Source organism: Megalobrama amblycephala, linkage group LG24 (assembly GCF_018812025.1).
Source record: "Megalobrama amblycephala isolate DHTTF-2021 linkage group LG24, ASM1881202v1, whole genome shotgun sequence".
NCBI lineage: Eukaryota > Metazoa > Chordata > Actinopteri > Cypriniformes > Xenocyprididae > Megalobrama > Megalobrama amblycephala.
In genome coordinates this window covers 6,540,031-6,562,269 of record NC_063067.1, presented here as the reverse complement: position 1 = coordinate 6,562,269, position 22,239 = coordinate 6,540,031, and the positions used below count along the sequence as shown (strand labels likewise).

The 22,239-nt window shown below is 39.7% G+C and overlaps 1 protein-coding gene and 1 pseudogene across 2 annotated transcripts; both read right to left on the bottom strand.

The window, feature by feature from the left end:
• Positions 1-245: 245 nt before the first annotated feature.
• Positions 246-7,747, bottom strand: LOC125260709 (annotated as a pseudogene).
• A 4,724-nt stretch (positions 7,748-12,471) lies between these two features.
• On the bottom strand, positions 12,472-19,429 carry LOC125260639 (cytochrome P450 2B15-like). 2 transcript variants are annotated; one of them, XM_048179114.1, is made up of 9 exons: positions 18,604-19,429; positions 18,300-18,459; positions 16,610-16,762; positions 15,720-15,880; positions 14,206-14,379; positions 13,784-13,925; positions 13,206-13,393; positions 12,995-13,091; positions 12,472-12,908 (listed from the first exon to the last, which is right to left on the bottom strand). In XM_048179114.1, exons 1-9 carry the CDS (start codon positions 18,796-18,798, stop codon positions 12,727-12,729), a joined length of 1,452 nt encoding a protein of 483 aa, XP_048035071.1. In that variant the 5' UTR covers positions 18,799-19,429; the 3' UTR covers positions 12,472-12,726. The 2 variants fall into 2 exon arrangements, with proteins under 2 accessions (XP_048035071.1, XP_048035070.1); XM_048179113.1 differs by having other exon boundaries at positions 12,473-12,908; positions 12,995-13,136; positions 18,604-19,427.
• Between the last annotated feature and the right edge of the window lie 2,810 nt (positions 19,430-22,239).

Sequence of the window (22,239 nt, the reverse complement as noted above, 5' to 3'; positions counted from 1 at the left end):
ACACATAAAATAAAAACACTTTTTTGGACCCCTCCAAAACTAGGGGTATTAAAATATTTGACATTTTGTATCACAAATCAATGTGATGATACACACAGAGAAATAAAAGGAAAATAAAACATAAAAACTGTACAAAAACGATAAAATTCCATTTTAAAAAGTTTCCAAATGACCAAATGATGCAAAGTTAGTCTTTTTTCTATAAGGACCTTGGGCATTGGTTTACAAAGTAAAGTGTCTTTTCTTCATTTCTTCTGCTGAATGTAGTTGAGATTGCCATGCCGGCCGTGTTGAATAAGCGGGTAATGTTGATTTGCCACCACAGAACCTGCAAGAGGGGCAGAAATGGGTGGTTACAAGCAGACACTTTTCCTGAGGAATATTCAGAGTTAACTTCATGTCTATGGAAAACATCTGTTGTATACACCAAATCACAAGAACAGCAATGTCATGAAAACATGTCCAGGTCATAATCACAAATAAGTTAAATAAATACTATTCTACATAAAGAGAATGAAGCTAACTTTTGCCAATATTAAAGTCACCATGATATCAAAATGGACAATTCTCTTTTTTTTATTGGAATATTGCAGTATTTATTATATATGATTTATTCATGAACATTATTTTTTATTCTTTAATCAGAATAACAAACAAAATAAAACAAACCAACATTAACCAAAACAAAACAAGATTCATGAAACACGACAGTAGTGGAAAATTCCATGGTTACTTTGGACATAAAATACAGATAATATGCATAAATATTTGAATGTTTTATCTTCAACATGTCCCACAAACAGAAGAGAACTGGTACCTTGTGAGATGAAGGGTTTGTTGGGCTGCTGCAGGTAGGGCTGGCAGACGGTAGGGCATGAAGGATGGAGACAGGGAATACGGAGCAGCACCGCCGTGCTCCCAGGATCGAGAGCCCGGACTCACACCCCCAAACTGAGATGGGAAATTAGGATCTGAGATGGAGAGAGAGAGGGAGAACCATGAACAAATGTCTCTGTAATAGAGTTTAACGATTATGAGTTCTTATGTTGTTTATTTAGCTCTGTCACTCAACCATAATGAAGCTTTCATTGCCACCTTCTTTATTTAAACTAGTAATAGCTTGATCTGTTTGTAAGTAATATACATCATTATGCCATAAAATGTGCCTTGAATACAAGGAAATGCTTGGAAATCAAAGGTTTCATTAGACTGTGATTTCAAAGCGTTACAGGTTTTTACTCTGAGTCCAGTGAAGCTAGTTTCCAGTGCTCAGTCTAACAGATGTGGAGTCACCCGTGCACCCGATACACCTGTGAGACTTACCTGAGCTCACAAATACCATCTGCTCTCAACAAACAGACACCAAACTTATGTCACTGATTCATCAAATCATAGCTAATATACATAGAAATCTCTGAAGACAAAAATATACTGTTGCAAATAGTGTAGAAATTGTGATTTTATCAGTTTAGATTTGACTGGATGAAAGTGCTTTAGGTTATGATACTACTGGTTAATATTTTCCTGACCCACAAAGCCTTGGTTACATCAGTGAAAAATTCAGCGTCTCATTATCTGTCCTATCTGTGCATTTTGTGGAAATATTACCCTGACATTTCATCTAGTCATTGCATTTTGATGACATATTAGAAAAACTAAATTTACAATCATTATAATTTTTACATTTTATAAATACTGTGACAACAAAATTAACATTCCCACTTTTATAACGAAAAGCAATAATGAAGCAAATTGCATGCACGATTTAGTGAATCGAGGGAACGAAATAGCTAATCTTGCACACGATTTAACGTATCGAGGGAACGAAATAGCAAACTGCGCACACGATTTAGCGAATCGAGGGAACGAAATAGCAAATTGCGTGCACGATTTAGCAAATCGAGGGAATGCAATAGCTAATCTTGCACACGATTTAGCAAATTGAGGGAACGAAATAGCAAATTGCATGCACGATTTAGTGAATCGAGGGAACGAAATAGCTAATCTTGCACACGATTTAGCGTATCAAGGGAACGAAATAGCAAATTGCATGCACGATTTAGTGAATCGAGGGAACGAAATAGCTAATCTTGCACACGATTTAGCGTATCAAGGGAACGAAATAGCAAATTGCGCACACGATTTAGCATATCGAGGGAACGAAATAGCAAATTGCATGCACGATTTAGTGAATCGAGGGAACGAAATAGCTAATCTTGCACACGATTTAACATATCGAGGGAATGCAATAGCTAATCTTGCACACAATTTAGCAAATCGAGGGAACGAAATAGCAAATTGCGTGCACGATTTAGCAAATCGAGGGAATGCAATAGCTAATCTTGCACACGATTTAGCGAATCGAGGGAACGAAAAAGAAAATCGCGTGCACGATTTAGCATATAGAGGGAACAAATAGCAAATTGCGCACGATTTAATGTATCAAGGGAATGCAATAGCTAATCTTGCACACAATTTAACGAATCGAGGGAATGCAATAGCTAATCTTGCACACGATTTAATGAATCGAGGGAACGGAATAGCAAATTGAGCGCACAATTTAGCGTATCGAGGGAACAAAATAGCAAATTGCGCGCACGATTTAATGTATCAAGGGAATGCAATAGCTAATCTTGCACACGATTTAACGAATCGAGGGAATGCAATAGCTAATCTTGCACATGATTTAGCGTATCGAGGGAACAAAATAGCAAATTGCGTGCATGATTTAGCGAATCGAGGGAATGCAATAGCTAATCTTGCACACGATTTAGCAAATCGAGGGAACGAAATAGCAAATTGCAAGCACGATTTAGCGTATCGAGGAAACAAAATAGCAAATTGCATGCACGATTTAACATATCGAGGGAATGCAATAGCTAATCTTGCACACAATTTAGTGTATCGAGGGAACGAAATAGCAAACTGCGTGCATGATTTAGCGAATCAAGGGAACGAAATAGCAAATTGCATGCACAATTTAGCGAATCGAGGGAACGAAATAGCAAATTGCATGCACGATTTAGTTAATCGAGGGAACGAAATAGCAAATTGCATGCACGATTTAACGAATCGAGGGAACGAAATAGCAAATTGCATGCATGATTTAGTGAATCGAGGGAATGCAATAGCTAATCTTGCACACGATTTAGCGTATTGAAGGAACGAAATAGCAAATTGCGCACACGATTTAAGCGTATCGAGGAAACAAAATATTTGTGAAAGTCTCTAAATATGCATCCCTCTCAACCTTTAAATACAAAAATGTCAATGTCACATGTTTAAGAAAGAGTCGTTTAGGTGCTGTTTGACACAGATGAGCTAGTTTGCAGCCAGAGACATGGAATGAGTTCTAACAGAGGATGAACATTTCAATACCTTCTTCTTTAAGCATTTCAGAAATCAGATAGCGGCTTTCCTCTAACACCCGATCTTCTACTGATTTCTTCCCCAGGCCAAAATTCCTGAGTGTGCAAACCGCCTCTGCTGCCTCCAGGAGTGGCCAAACGTGACCATTATTACACCTGAGAAAGAGAGAATGAGCGTTCAAATCTCAAATCTGACACATTCTACACATTTTTGAAGCAAAGACACCCGAGATTGACCGTACACCATTAAAATTAAAGGTTCTTACTGGCATCAGGAAAATCAGGCCCTTTCTAACAGAACATGCAACACAACTTCTGGTCCAGGCCCTGGTCATTTCTAGGCTTGATTACTGCAATGCTCTTCTGGCTGGACTGCCATCATGCACAATCAAGCCTCTACAAATGATTCAGAACGCTGCAGCACGTCTCGTCTTCAACGAGCCCAAAAGAGCCCACGTCACGCCTCTCTTCATCTCTCTTCACTGGCTACCACTTGCTGCTCGTATCAAATTCAAGGCGTTGACGCTTGCTTACAGATCTGCCACAGGCTCAGCACCCTCCTACTTCCACTCACTCTTAAGAGTCTACACTCCTACCAGAAACCTGCGCTCATTAAAGGAGCGAAGGCTTGTGGTACCATCACAGAGAGGCACAAAATCACTTTCCAGAACGTTCTCGTTCACTGTTCCTTGCTGGTGGAACGATCTTCCTGCCTCCATCCGGAATGCGGAATCCCTGGCAATATTCAAAAGACAGCTGAAAACCCATCTCTTTCGTGAGCACTTAACCTCATCTTAAAAAAAAAACAAAACAAAACAAAACAAAAAAAAAACTTCTTACTCCTATCCTTTCACTTCCTCTAATCCCTCTCTATTGTAGTTTAGGATAATCTGAGCACTGCCTATAACTTGTATTATGAGCACTTCTTGTCTATTTGCCTCGTCATGACGACTCGCTTGTTGTATTCCTCACTTGTAAGTCGCTTTGGATAAAAGCGTCTGCCAAATGAATAAATGTAAATGTAAATGTAAATCTATGAAGATTCTTTAACATCTATTGAACCTTTTTATTGAAAAAAGATTCTATATAGTGCCAAAAGATTTTTCGAATGTGTATGGAAGCTTGTTTCCGTCATGGAATTAAACAATTTGAAAGATAATTGGGACTTTTTATCTCACAGTTCTCACAGACTTTTTTTCCCCTCACAATTGTGTTTACATCTCTATAAGTTTGAGCTATATCTTGCAAGTCTGACTTTATAACTCGGAATTAAGACTTTTCCCCCTGGTTTCACAGACAAGGCTTAAACTAGTCCTAGACTAAAATGCATGTTTGAGCTGTTTTAACTGAAAGAAAATATCTTGTCAGTGCCATTGTTTTGTCTCAAGATGCACAAAAGTTATGTTTTTTTTTCTAGTGTACAATTATAAAAGCTACTTAAATATCCTAATAGAACTAAGGCCAAATCCTGGCTTAGGCTAAGCCCTGTCTGTGAAACCAGGCCTAAGTCACACAATTTTGACTTTATAACACATAAATGCGAGTTTATACAACGCGATTCTGACTTTATAACTCGCAATTGCTACTTTATATCACGCAATTCTGACTTTAGAACACTCAAATGTAAGTTTATATCACGCAATTCTGACTATAACTTGCAATTGCGACTTTATATCAGGCAATTCTGACTTTAGAACACTCAAATGTAAGTTTATATCACGCAATTCTGACTATAACTCGCAATTGCGACTTTATATCAGGCAATTCTGACTTTAGAACACTCAAATGTAAGTTTTTATCACGCAATTCTGACTATAACTCGCAATTGCGACTTTATATCAGGCAATTCTGACTTTAGAACACTCAAATGTAAGTTTATATCACGCAATTCTGACTATAACTCGCAATTGCGACTTTATATCAGGCAATTCTGACTTTAGAACACGCAAATGTAAGTTTATATCACGCAATTCTGACTATAACTCGCAATTGCGACTTTATATCTCGCAATTCTGACTTTAGAACACGTAACTGTGAGTTTACAGTCAAACCAAAAATTATTCAGACATTTTTTTATATTTTTGATATATTTTTACTAGTGGGTGCAGGACACTATAGTTCATTTATGTAAGTGAGGATAGCAAAATAAAGTGTGACATATTATAGCCTACCCAAAACTTTTAAAACTACTAGTAAAATTGTTAAACATTTGGAACCAAAAATTTTTCAGACACTTACCTCCTGACCATGTGTTATCTGACATAATTAAGATTTTTTTTTTTTTTCTGGCACAGTTTAACTCTGAGTTCTTGTCCTATTTTATTACCATTTTTAAACTATAGTGAATAAACTGTATTAATGAATGAAATGTTCAGGTCTGAATAAATTTTGGTTTGACTGTATATTTCGCAATTCTGACTAACACGCATATAACACGAGTTTAAATCACGCAATTCTTACTTCATATCATGCAATTCTGACTTTATATCTCGCAATTCTGACTATAACACATATAACACGAGTTTAAATCACGCAATTCTGAGAGAAAAGTCAGAAGTTGTGAGATGTAAACTCGCAATTGTGGGGAAAAAAATCATAATTGTGTGACATTTTTTTAGTTTTTCATTCAGTGGTGGAAACAAGCTTCCATAATACACTGAGATTCTTAGAGAACCCAAAATGGTTCTTCTATGACATCGATGTGAAAACCTTTATTATTATGAGTGACTCTAAAGTATAGAAAAGTATAAAATCCATATTTCAATCATCATAATACCGTGTTACTGACCAAGTCCGTTTGTTATCCATTCTATAAGAGGCAGACCCGGTCTTCCAGAAAAAGCTTCCTGAACCAGGGCTTCCTTCGTGACCTGGATTGTGTTGAGGATTATCGCTGGCTTCCTCCCAAGATAGCCTACATAGTGGACATTTCTCCATACTGAGGCATCTATTCGGAAAGATTCACAAGTGCATTTACATTTAGAAAATGTTTCTGAACTCCTATGTTGTAAATTAAACACTGTTAAATGATAAGCTGCCCATACCATGAAAACTGAAAAGACTCACTGATCTTACAAACTCCATTGGGTTCTTCAAAAATTGTGATAACGATCCCACAAAAGGCAAAGGTCTGGGACCAGGAGGAGTTTGACTTCTATAGGAATTAATCCTGATGATCTCGAACAGAACCAGAAAGATCAAGCCCAGAAACAGAGCCAGACCTACAGATGCCAGGTCTAACTTCATGAGAGTCGTCCACATGATGACAGAGTTCGGGGACAAATACACAAGATGTGAACAGATACACAAATTCAGGACAAACACAAGAGCAGCGGACAACTGTGGGCTTTATAAAAGCAAAAGCGGAAGAGGGAGGAGACAGACGGAGAGTTTGGCATGCTGTTAACCCACTCAGCTGTGTTAATATTACCTTTGGGGCACATTAACACAATTCCAGAGTATTTGGATATTAAAGATTTACAGCTCTTTTGTTTTCGCCTTGTTATTTAAGGCAAACTGGTGGCAAAAAAATCATTGGGATTCTGTAACTCTGGCTAAAATCAGACTGGCAAGTTTGCGACCTAGTGAGTGAATAATTGAAGAGTAAGGGGATACTGGAATAATCAAATATTCAAATTAAAATTATCTATCTTTTGGGGTCAGATTGAGATCTAATCAGAAAAAAATATTGTTCCTCATTAATGACATGACGCAAGATGTGTGTAAAGGATAGAAAAACAGGGACAAAGGTGAAGCACAAATGAACGACACAACCACAAGCAATACCTTATTTACACATTTGGTGGATTTTATGTTTGGCGGTACCTTGGTATTCCTTAAAATACCTTGGAACACATGTAATAAATACATGCTTGATCAATATAGTAATCATTCAGTTATATTTATCAAACATCATCTGATGCAACCTCATGCAACAACTTGTTGATAGCAAGTATGTTATGTTTAAGCAGACGTGAAAGTAGCCTACTTATCCCAAAATATTTGTAGGAAAAAAAGTTAATGAGAAGCGAGCTTGGTTTTGATGATCGTCCAGAGAACTCCTGGTGTAAACTGCTTCTCACTTACATCATGTAAATGAATAGCTAAATTGAATTCTTATAGTGTCGTTTTAGATTAATTTTGTCATAAGTTTCCGTGTCGATAAAAGGCGTTGTCTGTCTGAAAGTGAGGAAGCCAATAGTGCGTTTTTTTCTTGAAACGAATGCGAAAACGAAAGCATAATGTTTGGCTCGCGAATCATTTTTTTGGGATCGGTTCTTTGCAATGAATCGATTGAACCGCGAATCAGACGGAATCGTACACGGCCAGGACCGCAAAACGGCAATACAACTCAAATTTCACAGTTGACTAATACATTTTTACAACTGGTGTACAAAGGGGGTTAACATTAATGTGTGATAGGTGCCAGGCCTATACTTCAAAGAATAGCATGATTTTACCATATCCAACAAAACATGCCGCGCATTGTGCTTTTTGTAAGCAGCGATATCAACAAACCGAGAAATCCACTTACAAATGGTGGTAAACCGCTACATTATTAAAATGATTAAAAAGAATAAACGAATCATTTAAACAGATTCAATTAAGTTAAAAAGAATCGGTTCAGTAAACGATTCATGTCCAAATGAATCGTGTACTAGTTTCGATTCGTTTAAATGCCAGAGGCGGTGTTTAACTTCGTTCAAAGTAGGCTGTTATATTTTGGTTGTATTTTTACCGACTGTTTCGCTACAGATGTGTTATCAAACGGGTCAGTGACTTTATTACTTTACATTAACGGAATTTCGCGTTCATAATTACGAAGATTGGTCACAGACTCGTTAAAAAATGACACATAACCTGTCGTACAGTGCAATGGCGGCAAGAGGAGCACCAGCATCATCCGATACACGTGAGTAAAAGATAATTTTAATACACCTGATACTTTTATCCACAGTTCACTAGACAGTTTACATAGTCTGTGAAGATAGTTTGTGAATCAACTCTTCTAGTTACCTTTTCGAAGAGAGAATTCCCAGACCAGCCCACTATTATTTCAGAATTGCCCTTATGCTGTTGTACTGCATGTTATAGTTTACTGTACATTAAATAGTAACCAGATTTTTCTTTCTATATATAATATGACCCATCCATCAATCAATACCTTCAGAACCACGCTCTGACCTGATGAAGCTGAAGAAATCACTTCGGGATCTGATGACCCAATATCCTGAAGGTGTCACTTTACAAAATTATTATGCAATTGACATATCAGTAAGATTTCAGTACAATAAACATTCAGATTTTAGTTTTTCTAAGAAAATGTTTGTTTGTTTATTTATCCATGTCTTTTTAGATAACTGGTATCAATCTCAGACAAAATAATTTGCCAGGTCTATGGAAACCCTACTTAGAGGTTGTTCCACATTATTAAGCAAGTCACAGTTCTCATGCAATATGGGGAGGAAGAAAGATCTTTCGGAAGATGAAAAGCATGAAATGGTGCAATGTTGTGCAAAAGGCATGAAAACAACTAATATTGTGTGAAACTGAATGGAGATTATCAAATTATCATAAGATTTGTGAGTGATTTAGAGCACAGCAGAACTCGGTCAGATAAAGGCTTATTAATGAAAGTTCCTGTCAAAAAAAATGTATTGTATTAAAAGGGCAGCTATAAAAAAGCCAGTGTTGAGCAGCAAACAGGTATTTGAAGCTGCTGGTGTCTCTGGAGTCTCAAGAAGCTCTCCATGCAGGCTGGCAGTTGTGCGTAAAGATGCATTTTAGAGACTCCAAACCTCACAAAGAGAAACATTTACAGTGGGTGTAGAAATACATTTTCAAACAGTTTTATTGCTCTGGTGTTTTTTTGCAGCATGGGATAGTGCATAGTGCATTGTACAATAGTGTGTTGTACTATGCACTATCCTCCTTTTTATACCATAGCTGAAAATGAATTATGAACTCCACATATCTTGCCAAAGTCATTTTAATACCCTCCATCTCACTTCCCAGTATTCCAGCCCAAATCATCACCCGCCAGCTCCTTGCTGACGTCAGTGTTGTTGGAACGTGGTGGCCATTCACCAACCATCCAGAAATCCATCCATTTAGACCATCCATTGTAGTACGGCATTAGTCAGTGAATAAAACTATTTAAAAATGAGTCTTCATGTATTTCTAAACCCACTGTAAATGTTTCTCTTTGTGAGGTTTGGTTTGGAGTGGCTGAAATGCATCTTTACGCACAACTGCCAGCCTGCATGGAGAGCTTCTTGAGACTCCAGAGACACCAGCAGCTTCAAATACCTGTTTGCTGCTCAACACTGGCTTTTTTATAGCTGCCCTTTTAATACAATACATTTTTTTTGACAGGAACATTCATTAATAAGCCTTTATCTGATCGAGTTCTGCTGTGCTCTAAATCACTCACAAATCTTATGATAATTCGATAATCTCCATTCAGTTTCACACAATATTAGTTGTTTTCATGCCTTTTGCACAACATTGCACCATTTCATGCTTTTCATCTTCAGAAAGATCTTTCTTCCTCTCCATATTGCATGAGAACTGTGACTTGCTTAATAATGTGGAACAACCTCTAAGTAGGGTTTCCATAGATCTGGCAAATTATTTTGTCTGAGATTGATACCAGTTATCTAAAAAGACATGGATAAATAAACAAACAAACATTTTCTTAGAAAAACTAAAATCTGAATGTTTATTGTACAGAAATCTTACTGATATGTCAATTGCATAATAATTTGGTACGCAGTGTAAGTAAAGCTCGCAGGTTCTGCCCGCTCCTCCTCGACCCAGAGCTACTGAAGGACCACGCTTCTGTCCGCCAGCTCTTGGCATCCATGCCTGATGTGGTGACACTATGGGGATTCGGTGTCCAGACACTCCTTCTCCCTACTGACACTAATTGGGACAGGAGAAGTCTTGTGGGATAGCCATTGTTTACAGATAAGTTATCCCACAATACTCTACCATCAAAAAACAGGACACTTGACTACATGAACATTTTCCTCCACTAAACTGTGACCTTTCCATCTTGGCCAGGATGACCATAGAAAATAGCTGTAATAAGAATACATGGATTTTTCATACCACATTTTTTTTTAACCACATTTTGACCAGAAGAAGAATTGTATTCTTAAATATAATATAGAAATCGCTGTGTTTACATCTTTGAAGACCACAGAAGCACTTAATTATGTATGTGGTCACACACAAATCAGGAAATAACAGCGAAATGTATCCTATATTTCTATGTTTATAACTTTGAATAATAATATTTACACATTTTAACTTTAACTGTTTTGTAAAGAAATGTTCACAAGAACTTGTGACTTTTATATTTTTAATACGATTTTTAAAATATATATACACACACACTATAGTAAATACATGCATCCTCCTAAAAAATAATATTGTCAGAAAGCATCTGCAATAAATGAAAACTTTGATTTTTAAGCATTTATGTGTTTTTTTCCCAATCATTGATAGATTTTTAGGGGCATATAGATAAAGACCATTATATACATGATGCATTGACTCAACCAGTTCTACAATTTCAAACATGCACACTAACAGTGTGTGTTATAGCTAGTTTGGACCTGTACAGGCTTGTCTGTTGCAATGTAAGCTGTCACATGAGAGATTACATCATGAGAGAAACAAAGCATTACAGTGGTATTACAGCAGTGCAGTCATTTATTGTCATTACAAATAGTACAGCATTCCTTTTCAAAACCACATCTATTAAAATAGAATATAATTCCTTAGCTAAAAATAGATGTCGAAAACATCTACAAAAGCTTTGGAGGGGTAGTTCACCCAAAAATGCAAAGTATCCAATGATTTACTCATCCTCAAGCCATCCTAGGTGTATCTTCTTTCAGACGAACACAATCTGAGTTATATTATAAAATGTCCTGGCTCTTCCAAGCTTTATAATCGGAGTGAATGGGGGCGAGATTTTGAAGTTTGAAAAGTGCATTCATCCATCATAAAAATAATCCATATGACTTCAGGGGGTTGATAAAGGCCTTCTGAAGCGATGTGATGGGTTTATGTAAGAAAAATATCCATATTTGGTTGATGATTTAACTTTTTTAACTTTAGTTAGTGTGTAATGTTGCTGTTTGAGCATAAACAACATCTGCAAAGTTACGACGCTCACAGTTCAATGCAAAGAGAGAGATTTTCTTTTACAGAAATTGCTTTTTAAGGACTACAACAAATGGTTTGTAGGGACTACAACAAGCTTCTTCCTGGGTTGGTGACATCACTAACCCTAAAATTTACATAAACCCCGTCCCTGAGAACACACAACAAATGTAAGGCTGAACACCATTACTGACAATCCTCATTTTGGCTGCGTGAGATTCTCCAGCTTTGTTGTTGTTGAGAAACTGAAGAACAAGCTGTTAAAGCTCCGCCCTCTTCTGGAAAGGGGTCGGGAGCAGCAGCTCATTTGCATTAAAAGAGACACACACAAAAACAGCGTGTTTTTTTTTTTCACACCCAAATAGGGGCAAATTTGACAAGCTATAATAAATGATCTGTGGGGTATTTTGAGCTGAAACTTCACAGACACATTCTGGGACACCAGAGACTTATATTACAATTTGTAAAAGGGGCATAATAGGTCCCCTTTAAAACTTTATAAACTATAATAACTAGCTTCCAGCAGACGGCCTATGCAAATCGAAAGTAACCTCTGAAGAACTGAGTAACCTCATGATGTATTGACAAACGCAGAAGCACAGAGGATAGAGCAAAACAAAACACTGGTCACGAACTAGAAGTCTAAAATGAGAAATTTTAAGGAGAAATGTTGGAGGATTTTGATATAAGAGAAGAGGAGCTTGAGTTTGTTGAGCAGTCCTATTTCTTTGAACCGCGAGAGGCGTCTAAGCTTACGATACTCCTACATCCTACGTCATACATCACGTCAGAGGTTACTCTTGTGACAAGTCGACTTGCGTAGACTGTCTGCTGGAAGCTAGTTATTTTAGTTTATAAAGTTTTAAATATGGATATTTTTCTTGCAAAAACCCATCGCTTCACTTCAGAAGGCCTTTATTAACTCTCTCGAGCCGTATGGATTATATTTATCATGGATGGATGCATTTATTTGGGCTTCAAAACATGCCCAATATTCACTACCATTATAAAAGCTTGGAAGAACAAGGATATTTTTTAATATAAACCGATTGTGTTCGTCTGAAAGAAGATAGTCAGTCATATACACCAAGGATGGCTTGAGGGTGAGTAAATCATGGGATAATTTTCATTTTTGGGTGAACTATTCCTCTAATGTCAGAAAGGTTACTGACAATCAATTTTATTAGCCTCTGCTGTGGCAGATGATGTCGTATGGTTCAGGAGAGCGGACCAAACTGACAATCCCATTCATGTCTGGCTTCTGCACACCAGGAGGCCAGGAGAAACGAATCCGCTGCAAGAGAGAAGTGATGAAGAGGAAGAGCTCCATCTTCGCCAGGGTCTCACCGAGACACACCCTCGGACCTGATAAATGGAGATAAAACACAATCTGTTTCAACCTAGCTGCGTTCGCTCTTGGTCTACTGATGTTGCAGTCGCAGGTGACTCACCCAAGGAGAAAGGGAGGAAAGACTCTGGTTTGAAGAAATGTCCGTTATCGTCTAAGAAATTCTCTGGGTTAAAAGTGTCTGGATACTTCCAGTGGTCCTTATCAGATAAAATTGCTGTTAAGTTGGTCAGTATTTCGGTGCCCTAGAAAGACGATGTTTGTTAGTGGAACAGTTTCAGTCAAGTAAAACACATCCAGGCTCTATTCATTACCTTGGGAATGTCGTATCCTCGTAGTTTTGTGGGCTGAGTTGTTTCATGCATCAGGTTAGTGGGTACAATGTTGCCAAAGCGCTGAATCTCGTGGACAGTGGCGTTGGTGTACGCTAGTTTGTCACGGTCATCCAAGCTGGGCATGCGATCGTAACCCAGTACCCGAACAATCTCCTCATGACATCGCTCTGTAACGAAATTTAAGTTCATGTGTGTACGTTTCTCAGTGTTTAAATACAATAAGTAAGCCACTGGAAGGTTGATTTTGTGAAGAGTTGAATCACTGTGGTGCTTTAAAAACCCTGTTTACACCTGGTATTAAGGTGCATTTTGTTCCATCGGATCACAAGTGGACAATGCTAAATACAGGTGTAAATGAGCTCTAAAACATTTTGAACTTGTCCACTTTCAACCACTTCCAGAGGTTGTAAAAAATGCATTCTGCAAACTTGACAAGCTATAATAAATGATCTGTGGGGTATTTTGATCTGAAGCTTTATAGACACATTCTTGGGACACCAGAGACTTATATTACATCTTATAAAAGGAGCATTATAGGTTCCTTTAAGCCCAAGTACCTTGTACATCAGGGTTTTGTGTCAAGTAGATGAGCCCCCATCTGATGGTGGTCGAAGTGGTGTCGGTTCCAGCCTGGAACAAATCAGCTACTGACATAACCATGTTCTCCTCATGAAACGTGGAGTCCTCATTGGACTTTTGCTGCTCCAAGGAAAACAAAGCATTTCAATTGATCGATGCACTTTTTGTTACCTAGCAGCCTACTGTGATTTAACCTTGTAGAATATTGTTAGTGCTGGAACAAAATTCCTATCAGGTTAGAAACTGAACTGGGGCTTGAAGAACCTTCAAATTTTATGTTTTTTTTTTAACAAAAGATACATGTTTCACTTGGCAAACTCGCTGCCACCTTTCCAAGTAGTAACTACCATCAAAGAGTGGATTATACATTTTCTAGAGTGGCTGACCATGACGATCTTACTTTCTCAATCTCCAGCAGGTAGGCATCAATGTAGTCTCGAGGACTGTCTGGATCCAGAGTTTCTCGGTGTGCTTTGATTGCTTCCCTGAAGAAAGCCTTCAACTCTTCGCCATTCTGATAGATTTTCTGGTGTGGTCCTGGGAAATATTTGATGATGGGAAGCAAGTTAAACACCTGGAAAAGAAAAAGGCTACAGATAACTATGCGGCATTAACAGCAGAAGTTTAGTTTTAACCTGCTCCAAAACACCTGCCTAGAAATTTCTTGTAATTCTGAAGATATTTCCTGCGTCTTAAATTGCATACTCTCAGAGTAGGTACTTCTTTTGAGTAATTGCTTTGTGATCATTAAAAAAAACACTCTACTGTAGCCTTATGGGATAGTAAAGTGTCCACTGGATGCACACTTCAGAATTTAGCTGGAAATGCACTGTCTGGCCAAAAAAAGTCACTTTTACAATTAAATTAGGTAAATACTTCAGTATTGCTGTGATTATTATGCTTCTACCATGTTATATGTTTGGGAACAGTTTTTTTAACCCTAATTTATGGTATGTGTAGCTTTTCATTTCTTAAATAACCATGTAGGAAGACACATGGCCATATTCCAGGATGATTCATCAGGCTCAAAGTGTAAAAGTCCAGATCTTAAATTCATTGAATGTCTTTGGGATGTGCTGGAGGAAACTTTACAGAGTGCTGGACTCTTGCATTGTCAATACAAGATCTTGACCAAAAATTGATGCACACCTTGATGGAACAAAAATGTTGTGATGTTATTTCCATCAAGAGGTGCATATGGCCATATTCCAGGATGACATATAACTTTCAAAAAGCTGAGGTTCTGATGCATCATGAGCGACCGCTGGTAAAGTTTGGTAAGTTTTTGCTAAAGAGTAACAACGCAATGTGTCGACAGCCTATGGGAATCAAGTGTGCTGCACAAGTCCTGAAAAGTGAAGTCAAAACATTTCAAATTCATTTCAAAATCTGGCATTTCAAACCTGGTGGCTGGCTGCAGTATAGGTCATAAACCCCGCCCTCTCCATGTTATCAAATGGGACACGAGCCAAACTAAAAAAAATCCAATTACATTTCAAATAAATTTTTTTCTCAAAGATGGTTTCTGTCATTTTAGGTAGTTCTCATCACGCAGATCTATGTTCAAGTGTATGTTTTCTCAATAAGTTTGTTTTTTGTTAGTCATTTGATGTTATAGAAACAGGGTATGATGTCATGATTGACAGCTGTGGTAGCAATTGAGTCTGCAAGAGTGGGAGTGTGGGCGGGACCTCAATGCCGCGGCTCCACCTTAGTATCGCTACTGTGCAGACTCGGGCTCCGAACAACATAATCGACAACCGTTACTGGGATATTTTGGCTTCATTTTTCTACAGTTGAAGGAAGTGAAGAGGTCCATCTTTTTTACAGTCTATGATTGAGACAGTAGAGCAAGATCCAGTTGGATACTAGGATAGTACTAAGCTAAAAAACATTTTTAAAACTTGTTCATACCTGCCCAACAAGTGACCCTGTATGACTGACATTCTCCTTCAGGATTTCCAAAAGGTATGCAAAGCGCTTGTTATCATAGTCGAACCGATCCCCAAACACGATGGAACAGATAATGTTGGAAACAGCATTGTATATTGCATGTTGGGGGTCAAAAGGCTTGCCTGCAACAAAGAAAACCACATGTTAGTTTTTGGCAAAGAACATATTAATGGTTTAAAGGGAATCTTCGCTATTTGAAATAATAGCTAGCTTGTTGAATAACACATCTGGTTTAATGGCATTTGAAGCTAACCTGAATACTAAGGGCCAGAATTACTAACTGCTAATGCCAGCGCAAACCCTCTTTTGGCGTTAAAAAACTACTGTCAGGATTTACTAAAAACACCAGTGAAAAATTAGAGCTGAATTTTTGTGGCTGACCTTATTGCATAATTATTTGTAGGAGTTTCAGACGCTAAATTTATGGGTGGAAAGTATTTAAATGAATCATGCAAGGTGATTTACTAAGGTTTGCGCTAGTCAATTTTCTGATATTTCTGGCATTATTTAACGCTCAAAAAAGCATGATGCTAATTTGTGCAGCTCTTTGTGGATTGTGTTGGTCAATACTGAAATGATCCGGTTGTGTCTAGGTTCTTTAATTTGCATGTCGTCAGTAGATCACGAGCAGAACTTTCCACTCCCATCGGCGCTTTTTTGGAATTGCACTCATGCTAATTTGCCCTGTTTAGTAAATCTGGCACTAAGGCTTGTTACCGCCACAGCGCACTTGTTTTGACTAAGCACAGATAGCATGTTTAAAGTTTGTTTAGAACTCGGAGTGAACAAGTAAGAGGTGGGACATGACCTCTAAACATTGAAAACAGTCACAGACTAAAATCCTCAATAACCTTCTGATTTGAGCATTTCAGAAAGCAGGTAACTGCTTTCCTCTGTCACGCGTTCGTCCACAGACTTCTTTCCAAGGCCAAAGTTCCTGAGCGTGTGCAGAGCAAACCGTCTCTGCTGCCTCCAGGCATGACCAAACGTGACCATTATTATACCTGATGGAAAGAGAACAGACCTTCAGAGTTATGAGGAAATGCATAGACCAGTTGAACAAAGAAAGACAGATAACTTAACCAGATGCATAGGTCTACTAGCCCTAAACATCTTGACCAAGACAGTCTACATGTCCAGACTGGCACTAGACTGCTTGAGGCCCAGAACCAGACCAAGACCAAAATTTACATAAACCCCACCCCCGAGAACATGCAACAAAGGGGGTGAGGCCATGTTGGGCTGCTTTAGAGAAGAGTAAGAGTTGTTGTAGTAGAGCAGGGGTGTCCAAACTCGGTCCTGGAGGGCTGCAGTCCTGCAGAGTTTAGTTCCAACCAGCTCTAAAACACTTTCTAGTATGCTTTGTTAGACCTTGATTAGCTGGTTCAGTTGTTTAATTGGGATTGGAGCTAAACTCTGCAGGGCACTGGCCCTCCAGGACCAAGTTTGGAAACCCCTGTAGTAGAGTGTTGTTGCCATGCCGTCATTTTACGGGCGAACTGCTTCACAAACGAGGGTCAATTCAACACTGGATTTGCACAAAAGATTAACATGACGACACATGCTAGTGGATGAGTTGAATCAACTCCACAGCAACTACATAAATTTATCCACTAACCATTCAGAAACGTCCAGTTTCATTCTAAAAGTTACTTCTTCCTGAGTCTCTCCATCAGTGTCGACTCCGGTTTGAACAATGTAAGGCTGAACACCGTTACTGACAATCCTCATTTTGGCTGCATGAGATTCTCCAGCTTTGTTGTTGTTGAGCAACCAAAGCACGATCTGTTAAAGCTCCGCCCTCTTTTAGAAAGCAGCCAAGAGCAGCAGCTCATTTGCATTTAAAGTGACACACACAAAAACAGCGTGTTTTTGTTCACACCCAAATAGGGGCAAATTTAACAAGCTATAATAAATGATCTGTGGGGTATTTTAAGCTGAAACTTCACAGACACATTCTGGAGACACCAGAGACTTATATTACATCTTGTAAAAGGGCCATTATAGGTCCCTTTAGGCGCAATAAGAAGCGAAAAAGAACTCAATTTAGTACTGAGAGGCGGCTTTATGTGTGCGCACTTTGGGTGTAAGCACAAAATCTGCTGGAAATAGTAAAATAATGTGCAGTACACGCTGTAACTGAAATGCAAGCCCTGTAACACCAACAATATTCATCAGGAGCAAATTAAACGAGTGAGTGAGGGGAGCTGTCAGAGAGATGAGAGAAAGAGCAGCTGGTATCGTGTAACTATTCTGTGGAAAACGAGTATTGCAAGCATTGTAGATATTTCTGTATCAAAATATAAATATTTTTGACAAGACTACTATTATTTCAGATGCCTTTTTAAAAGACTACAAAATGAAAAATGTATTATATATAAAATTCAACCCACCAAAGTGGCTAGTAGCAGTGACTGTGTTACACGCCACTGCTGAAATACACCCGCATTTGGTGGGTTGGCAGGTGTTAATGTCAAGCCCTGCTAGTATCCTACAACACCAACATTTTCAAATTAATTTTCAGTACAATGCATTACTGACCATATCCATTAGTAATCCAGTTTAAAATTGGTACAGACGGCCTTCTTGAAAAAGATGAACCATTTTGGACCAGGGCTTCCTTCGTGACCTGGATTGTGTTGAGGATTATGGCTGGCTTCCTCCCGAGATACAAAGTGGTCATCTCTCCATACTGAGGCATCTACTCAGAGAAGTACTTACAGAGTAATTTCACAGCACTTCAACAACTAAAGTGGTTTAGACATCATCTCACTTGTGATAGAAGTCAACATAGCACAAGGAGAACATAAGACACAAAAACAACAAGCTCAAAGCAAAGACTCACTGATCTTACAAACTCCATTGGGTTCTTCAAAAATTGTGGTATGGTACCCACAAAAGGCAGAGGTCTGGGACCAGGAGGAGTTTGACTTCTGTAGGAATTAATCCTAAAGATCTCAAACAGAACCAGAAAGATCAAGCCAAGAAACAGAGCCAGACCTACAGAGGCCAGGTCTAACTTCATGAGAGTCGTCCACATGATGACAGGGTCCTTTCAGGACAAACACAGGACTGTGGGCTTTATAAACTTTATAAAAAGAGGGAGGAGGCATTGGGACAGTAAGTTTGACATGCCAGTGCATGCTTGTGTAATAGTTATACTAGTTATTACCACTAATGCCTCAAGGTTCAATCTAAACATTCAAGACAAGATTATACTTCTGAAAAACACTTATTTTCCCTTTATAAACATACTAGCTCGATCCAAGTGAAGTTCATTCACTGTAAAGCCAGGCAAGTTTAGTAAATTACTGACTAGCTCAAAGCTCTCTACTGCATGCTAATGGGAACGGACAAGTCTACACCCTAATCTCGTTTTTGTTATTGAGATTAGGCAAGAGGCCTGGAAGGGAGTGTCAAGGTTACAGAAAAATTATAGCAAAGGTAAGCATGAGTTTTCATTTCAGATTGTCATGCACAGTCATGAAATACCCCATTTTGAATCAATATAAAATAAAAGGAAACACAGCAGAATGTTGGTTTGCTTTTTCTTTATTTATTTTTTGGTCTTTTCTTGATTTTTTTTTCTGCTCTTTTTTTGTCTGTTTTTTTTTTTTTTTTGGTTTGCTATAGGGAAGATTTTGGCACTACATAATTGTCTTATTGGGTTGTTATGTTTGTTTTTCCTATCTAAAGCCTTTGTCCTTATGAAAGCAAAATAGGAATACAGCTAATAAAAATAAAGTGAATACATTTTAAATCCTTATTTTACACATAAAATAAAAACATTTTTTTGGACCCCTCCAAAAATAGGGGTATTAAAATATTTGACATTTTGTATCACAAATCAATGTGATGATACACACAGAGAAATAAAAGGAAAATAAAACATAAAAACTGTACAAAAACGATAAAATCCATTTTAAAAAAGTTTCCAAATGACCAAATGATGCAAAGTTAGTCTTTTTTCTATAAGGACCTTGGGCATTGGTTTACAAAGTAAAGTGTCTTTTCTTCATTTCTTCTGCTGAATGTAGTTGAGATTGCCATGCCGGCCGTGTTGAATAAGCGGGTAATGTTGATTTGCCACCACAGAACCTGCAAGAGGGGCAGAAATGGGTGGTTACAAGCAGACTGTTACAGATCCCTTGTTCCCCTGGACTCTATTTCCCATGATCCTTCTGTTTCGTCACCTGCACTCACTTCCCTCGTCAGCTCCTCATCATCACTCATCACCTGCACCTGGACTCTATCATCATTACTCCCTTTATATGGCACTCACTCCCTGCACTCCCGGTCCGTTCTCTGTTGTAATACTGTTGTGTTATGCTTGCGTTTGGTGTTTCCTGCCTTTTGTTTATTAAAGTATTGGATGTTATTGTGGAAATCCGTATCTGCCTCATCTCTACACCAGCAACCGTAACAGAAGAACGGCCCAAAAACTGACCGGATTTCCACAGAAAGAAAAAAAAGAAAAAAGAAATATGGATGCTTCCTTCATCTCCCGGGCTCCAGCTTCTCCCATGCCTTCCACGATCTTGACGGCCGGCGATCGCCTCATCGGGCTTCTTCAGGTTGGTCGTTCACTGGAGAGGTATGTGGAGGAGTTCGTTGAGCTGGCTTATCTGACTGACTGGCCCGATGCTAATTTAATCGCCCTGTTTTTGGACGGTCTGGATGACAACACTCTCCGTTTCCATGAACCAGATTATCGTTTCTCCTTAAGCGAAACTATCAATTTTTTTTTGTTTTTGAATAATTCCAAATTCTATGTGGACAAGGTTCAGGATGAGTGTTGGTCTCCAGTCTGTCCAGAAACATGGTCGGCCGGGCCAGTTAGTCTTCCTCTGCCTACCCCTCCGGTGAACTTCCTTCCTGTCCTACGCTGGGCCCACACTCTCCCGTTGGGTCCAGAAGGTGGAGGAGGAAAAAACCTGCCGCTGAGCCCTCTCCAGCCTCCACCGAGCCCGCTCCCGTTCCAACGGGAATTTTAATTATATTTGAGGGAATGAACTCCGAGCCCTCTCCGAGCCCGCTCCAGCCCTCTCCGAGCACGCTCCAGCCCTCTCCGAGCACGCTCCAGCCCTCTCCGAGCACGCTCCTGTGGCAGAATGGATTCTGGTGGAGTATGAGGGGATGAACTGGCCCTCAGCTCCAGCCGCCGCCGAGCCAGCCGCTCCAGCCGCCGCCGAGCCAGCCGCTTCAGCCCGTCACGAGCACGCTCCTATGATGAACTTTGTTATAAAAGTCTCCAGCCCTAAGACTGTTTACCCTCCCTGCCTCCCTCTCCCACCTCCTTCCATTTGTGTCTATACTGCACCTCCACCTCAAGCCCCCTCGCCCAGATCTCCACCTCGGACCTCTGGGCGATTACCTACACCCTGGCTCCAACCTCCCTCGACTCCACCATGGTCCATCAGCCCACCAGTCTCACCAGTCTCCATCCTGCCCCCGTTCACACCTTGGTCACTCGTCAGCCTGCCTTCACTTCTGGACTGCACTCCTCCGTCTCCGCTCCGTCCCTCCGTTCCAGTTGGCTTCCTCACTCCCCCTGGTGTTCACTTTGTTGTATGTCGTCTGTCTTCAACTGCGGCCTTCTGGAGCCCTGGCTGCGCTTCGGTCGGCGGAGCCGTCGGTTCCGCCATCTCCCGCCGGTCCTTCAGCGCCTCCTGGGCTCGACGGCATCAAGGCCTCGGTAAAGGCCCCTGACCCGCCATGGCTGCCCTCGGCCCCTGACCCGCCATGGCTGCCCTCGGCCCCTGACCCGCCATGGCTGCCCTCGGCCCCTGACCCGCCATGGCTGCCCACGGCCCCTGACCCGCCATGGCTTTTGGACCTGCCCTGGAGACCTCCACTCCAGTCTGCTCCTCCCCCTGCACCGGCTTGAGGTCTCCAGGGCGCCCACCCCCCTCCCGGTTGTTCCATCTACGGCGTGAGGACGCGCCTACCGGGAGGGGGAGGTACTGTTACAGATCCCTTGTTCCCCTGGACTCTATTTCCCATGATCCTTCTGTTTCGTCACCTGCACTCACTTCCCTCGTCAGCTCCTCATCATCACTCATCACCTGCACCTGGACTCTATCATCATTACTCCCTTTATATGGCACTCACTCCCTGCACTCCCGGTCCGTTCTCTGTTGTAATACTGTTGTTATGCTTGCGTTTGGTTTTTCCTGCCTTTTGTTTATTAAAGTATTGGATGTTATTGTGGAAATCCGTATCTGCCTCATCTCTACACCAGCAACCGTAACACAGACACTTTTCCTGAGGAGTATTCAGAGTTAACTTCATGTCTATGGAAAACATCTGTTGTATACACCAAATCACAAGAACAGCAATGTCATGAAAACATGTCCAGGTCATAATCAAAAATAAGCTAAATAAATACTATTCTACATAAAGAGAATTAAGCTAACTTTTGCCAATATTAAAGTCACCATGATATCAAAATGGACAATTCTCTTTTTTTTATGGAATATTG

What these genes read in the sequence shown, in the direction of transcription:
- LOC125260639 (XM_048179113.1), bottom strand. Translation starts at nt 18,798, where the DNA reads ATGTGGACGACTCTCATGAAGTTAGACCTGGCCTCTGTAGGTCTGGCT. An exon ending in ACCTGCTGGAGATTGAGAAA is followed by an intron (nt 13,926 to 14,205) that starts GTAAGATCGTCA and finishes TCCTTGGAGCAG; the next exon opens with CAAAAGTCCAATGAGGACTC. An exon ending in ACAAAACCCTGATGTACAAG is followed by an intron (nt 13,394 to 13,783) that starts GTACTTGGGCTT and finishes ATTTCGTTACAG; the next exon opens with AGCGATGTCATGAGGAGATT.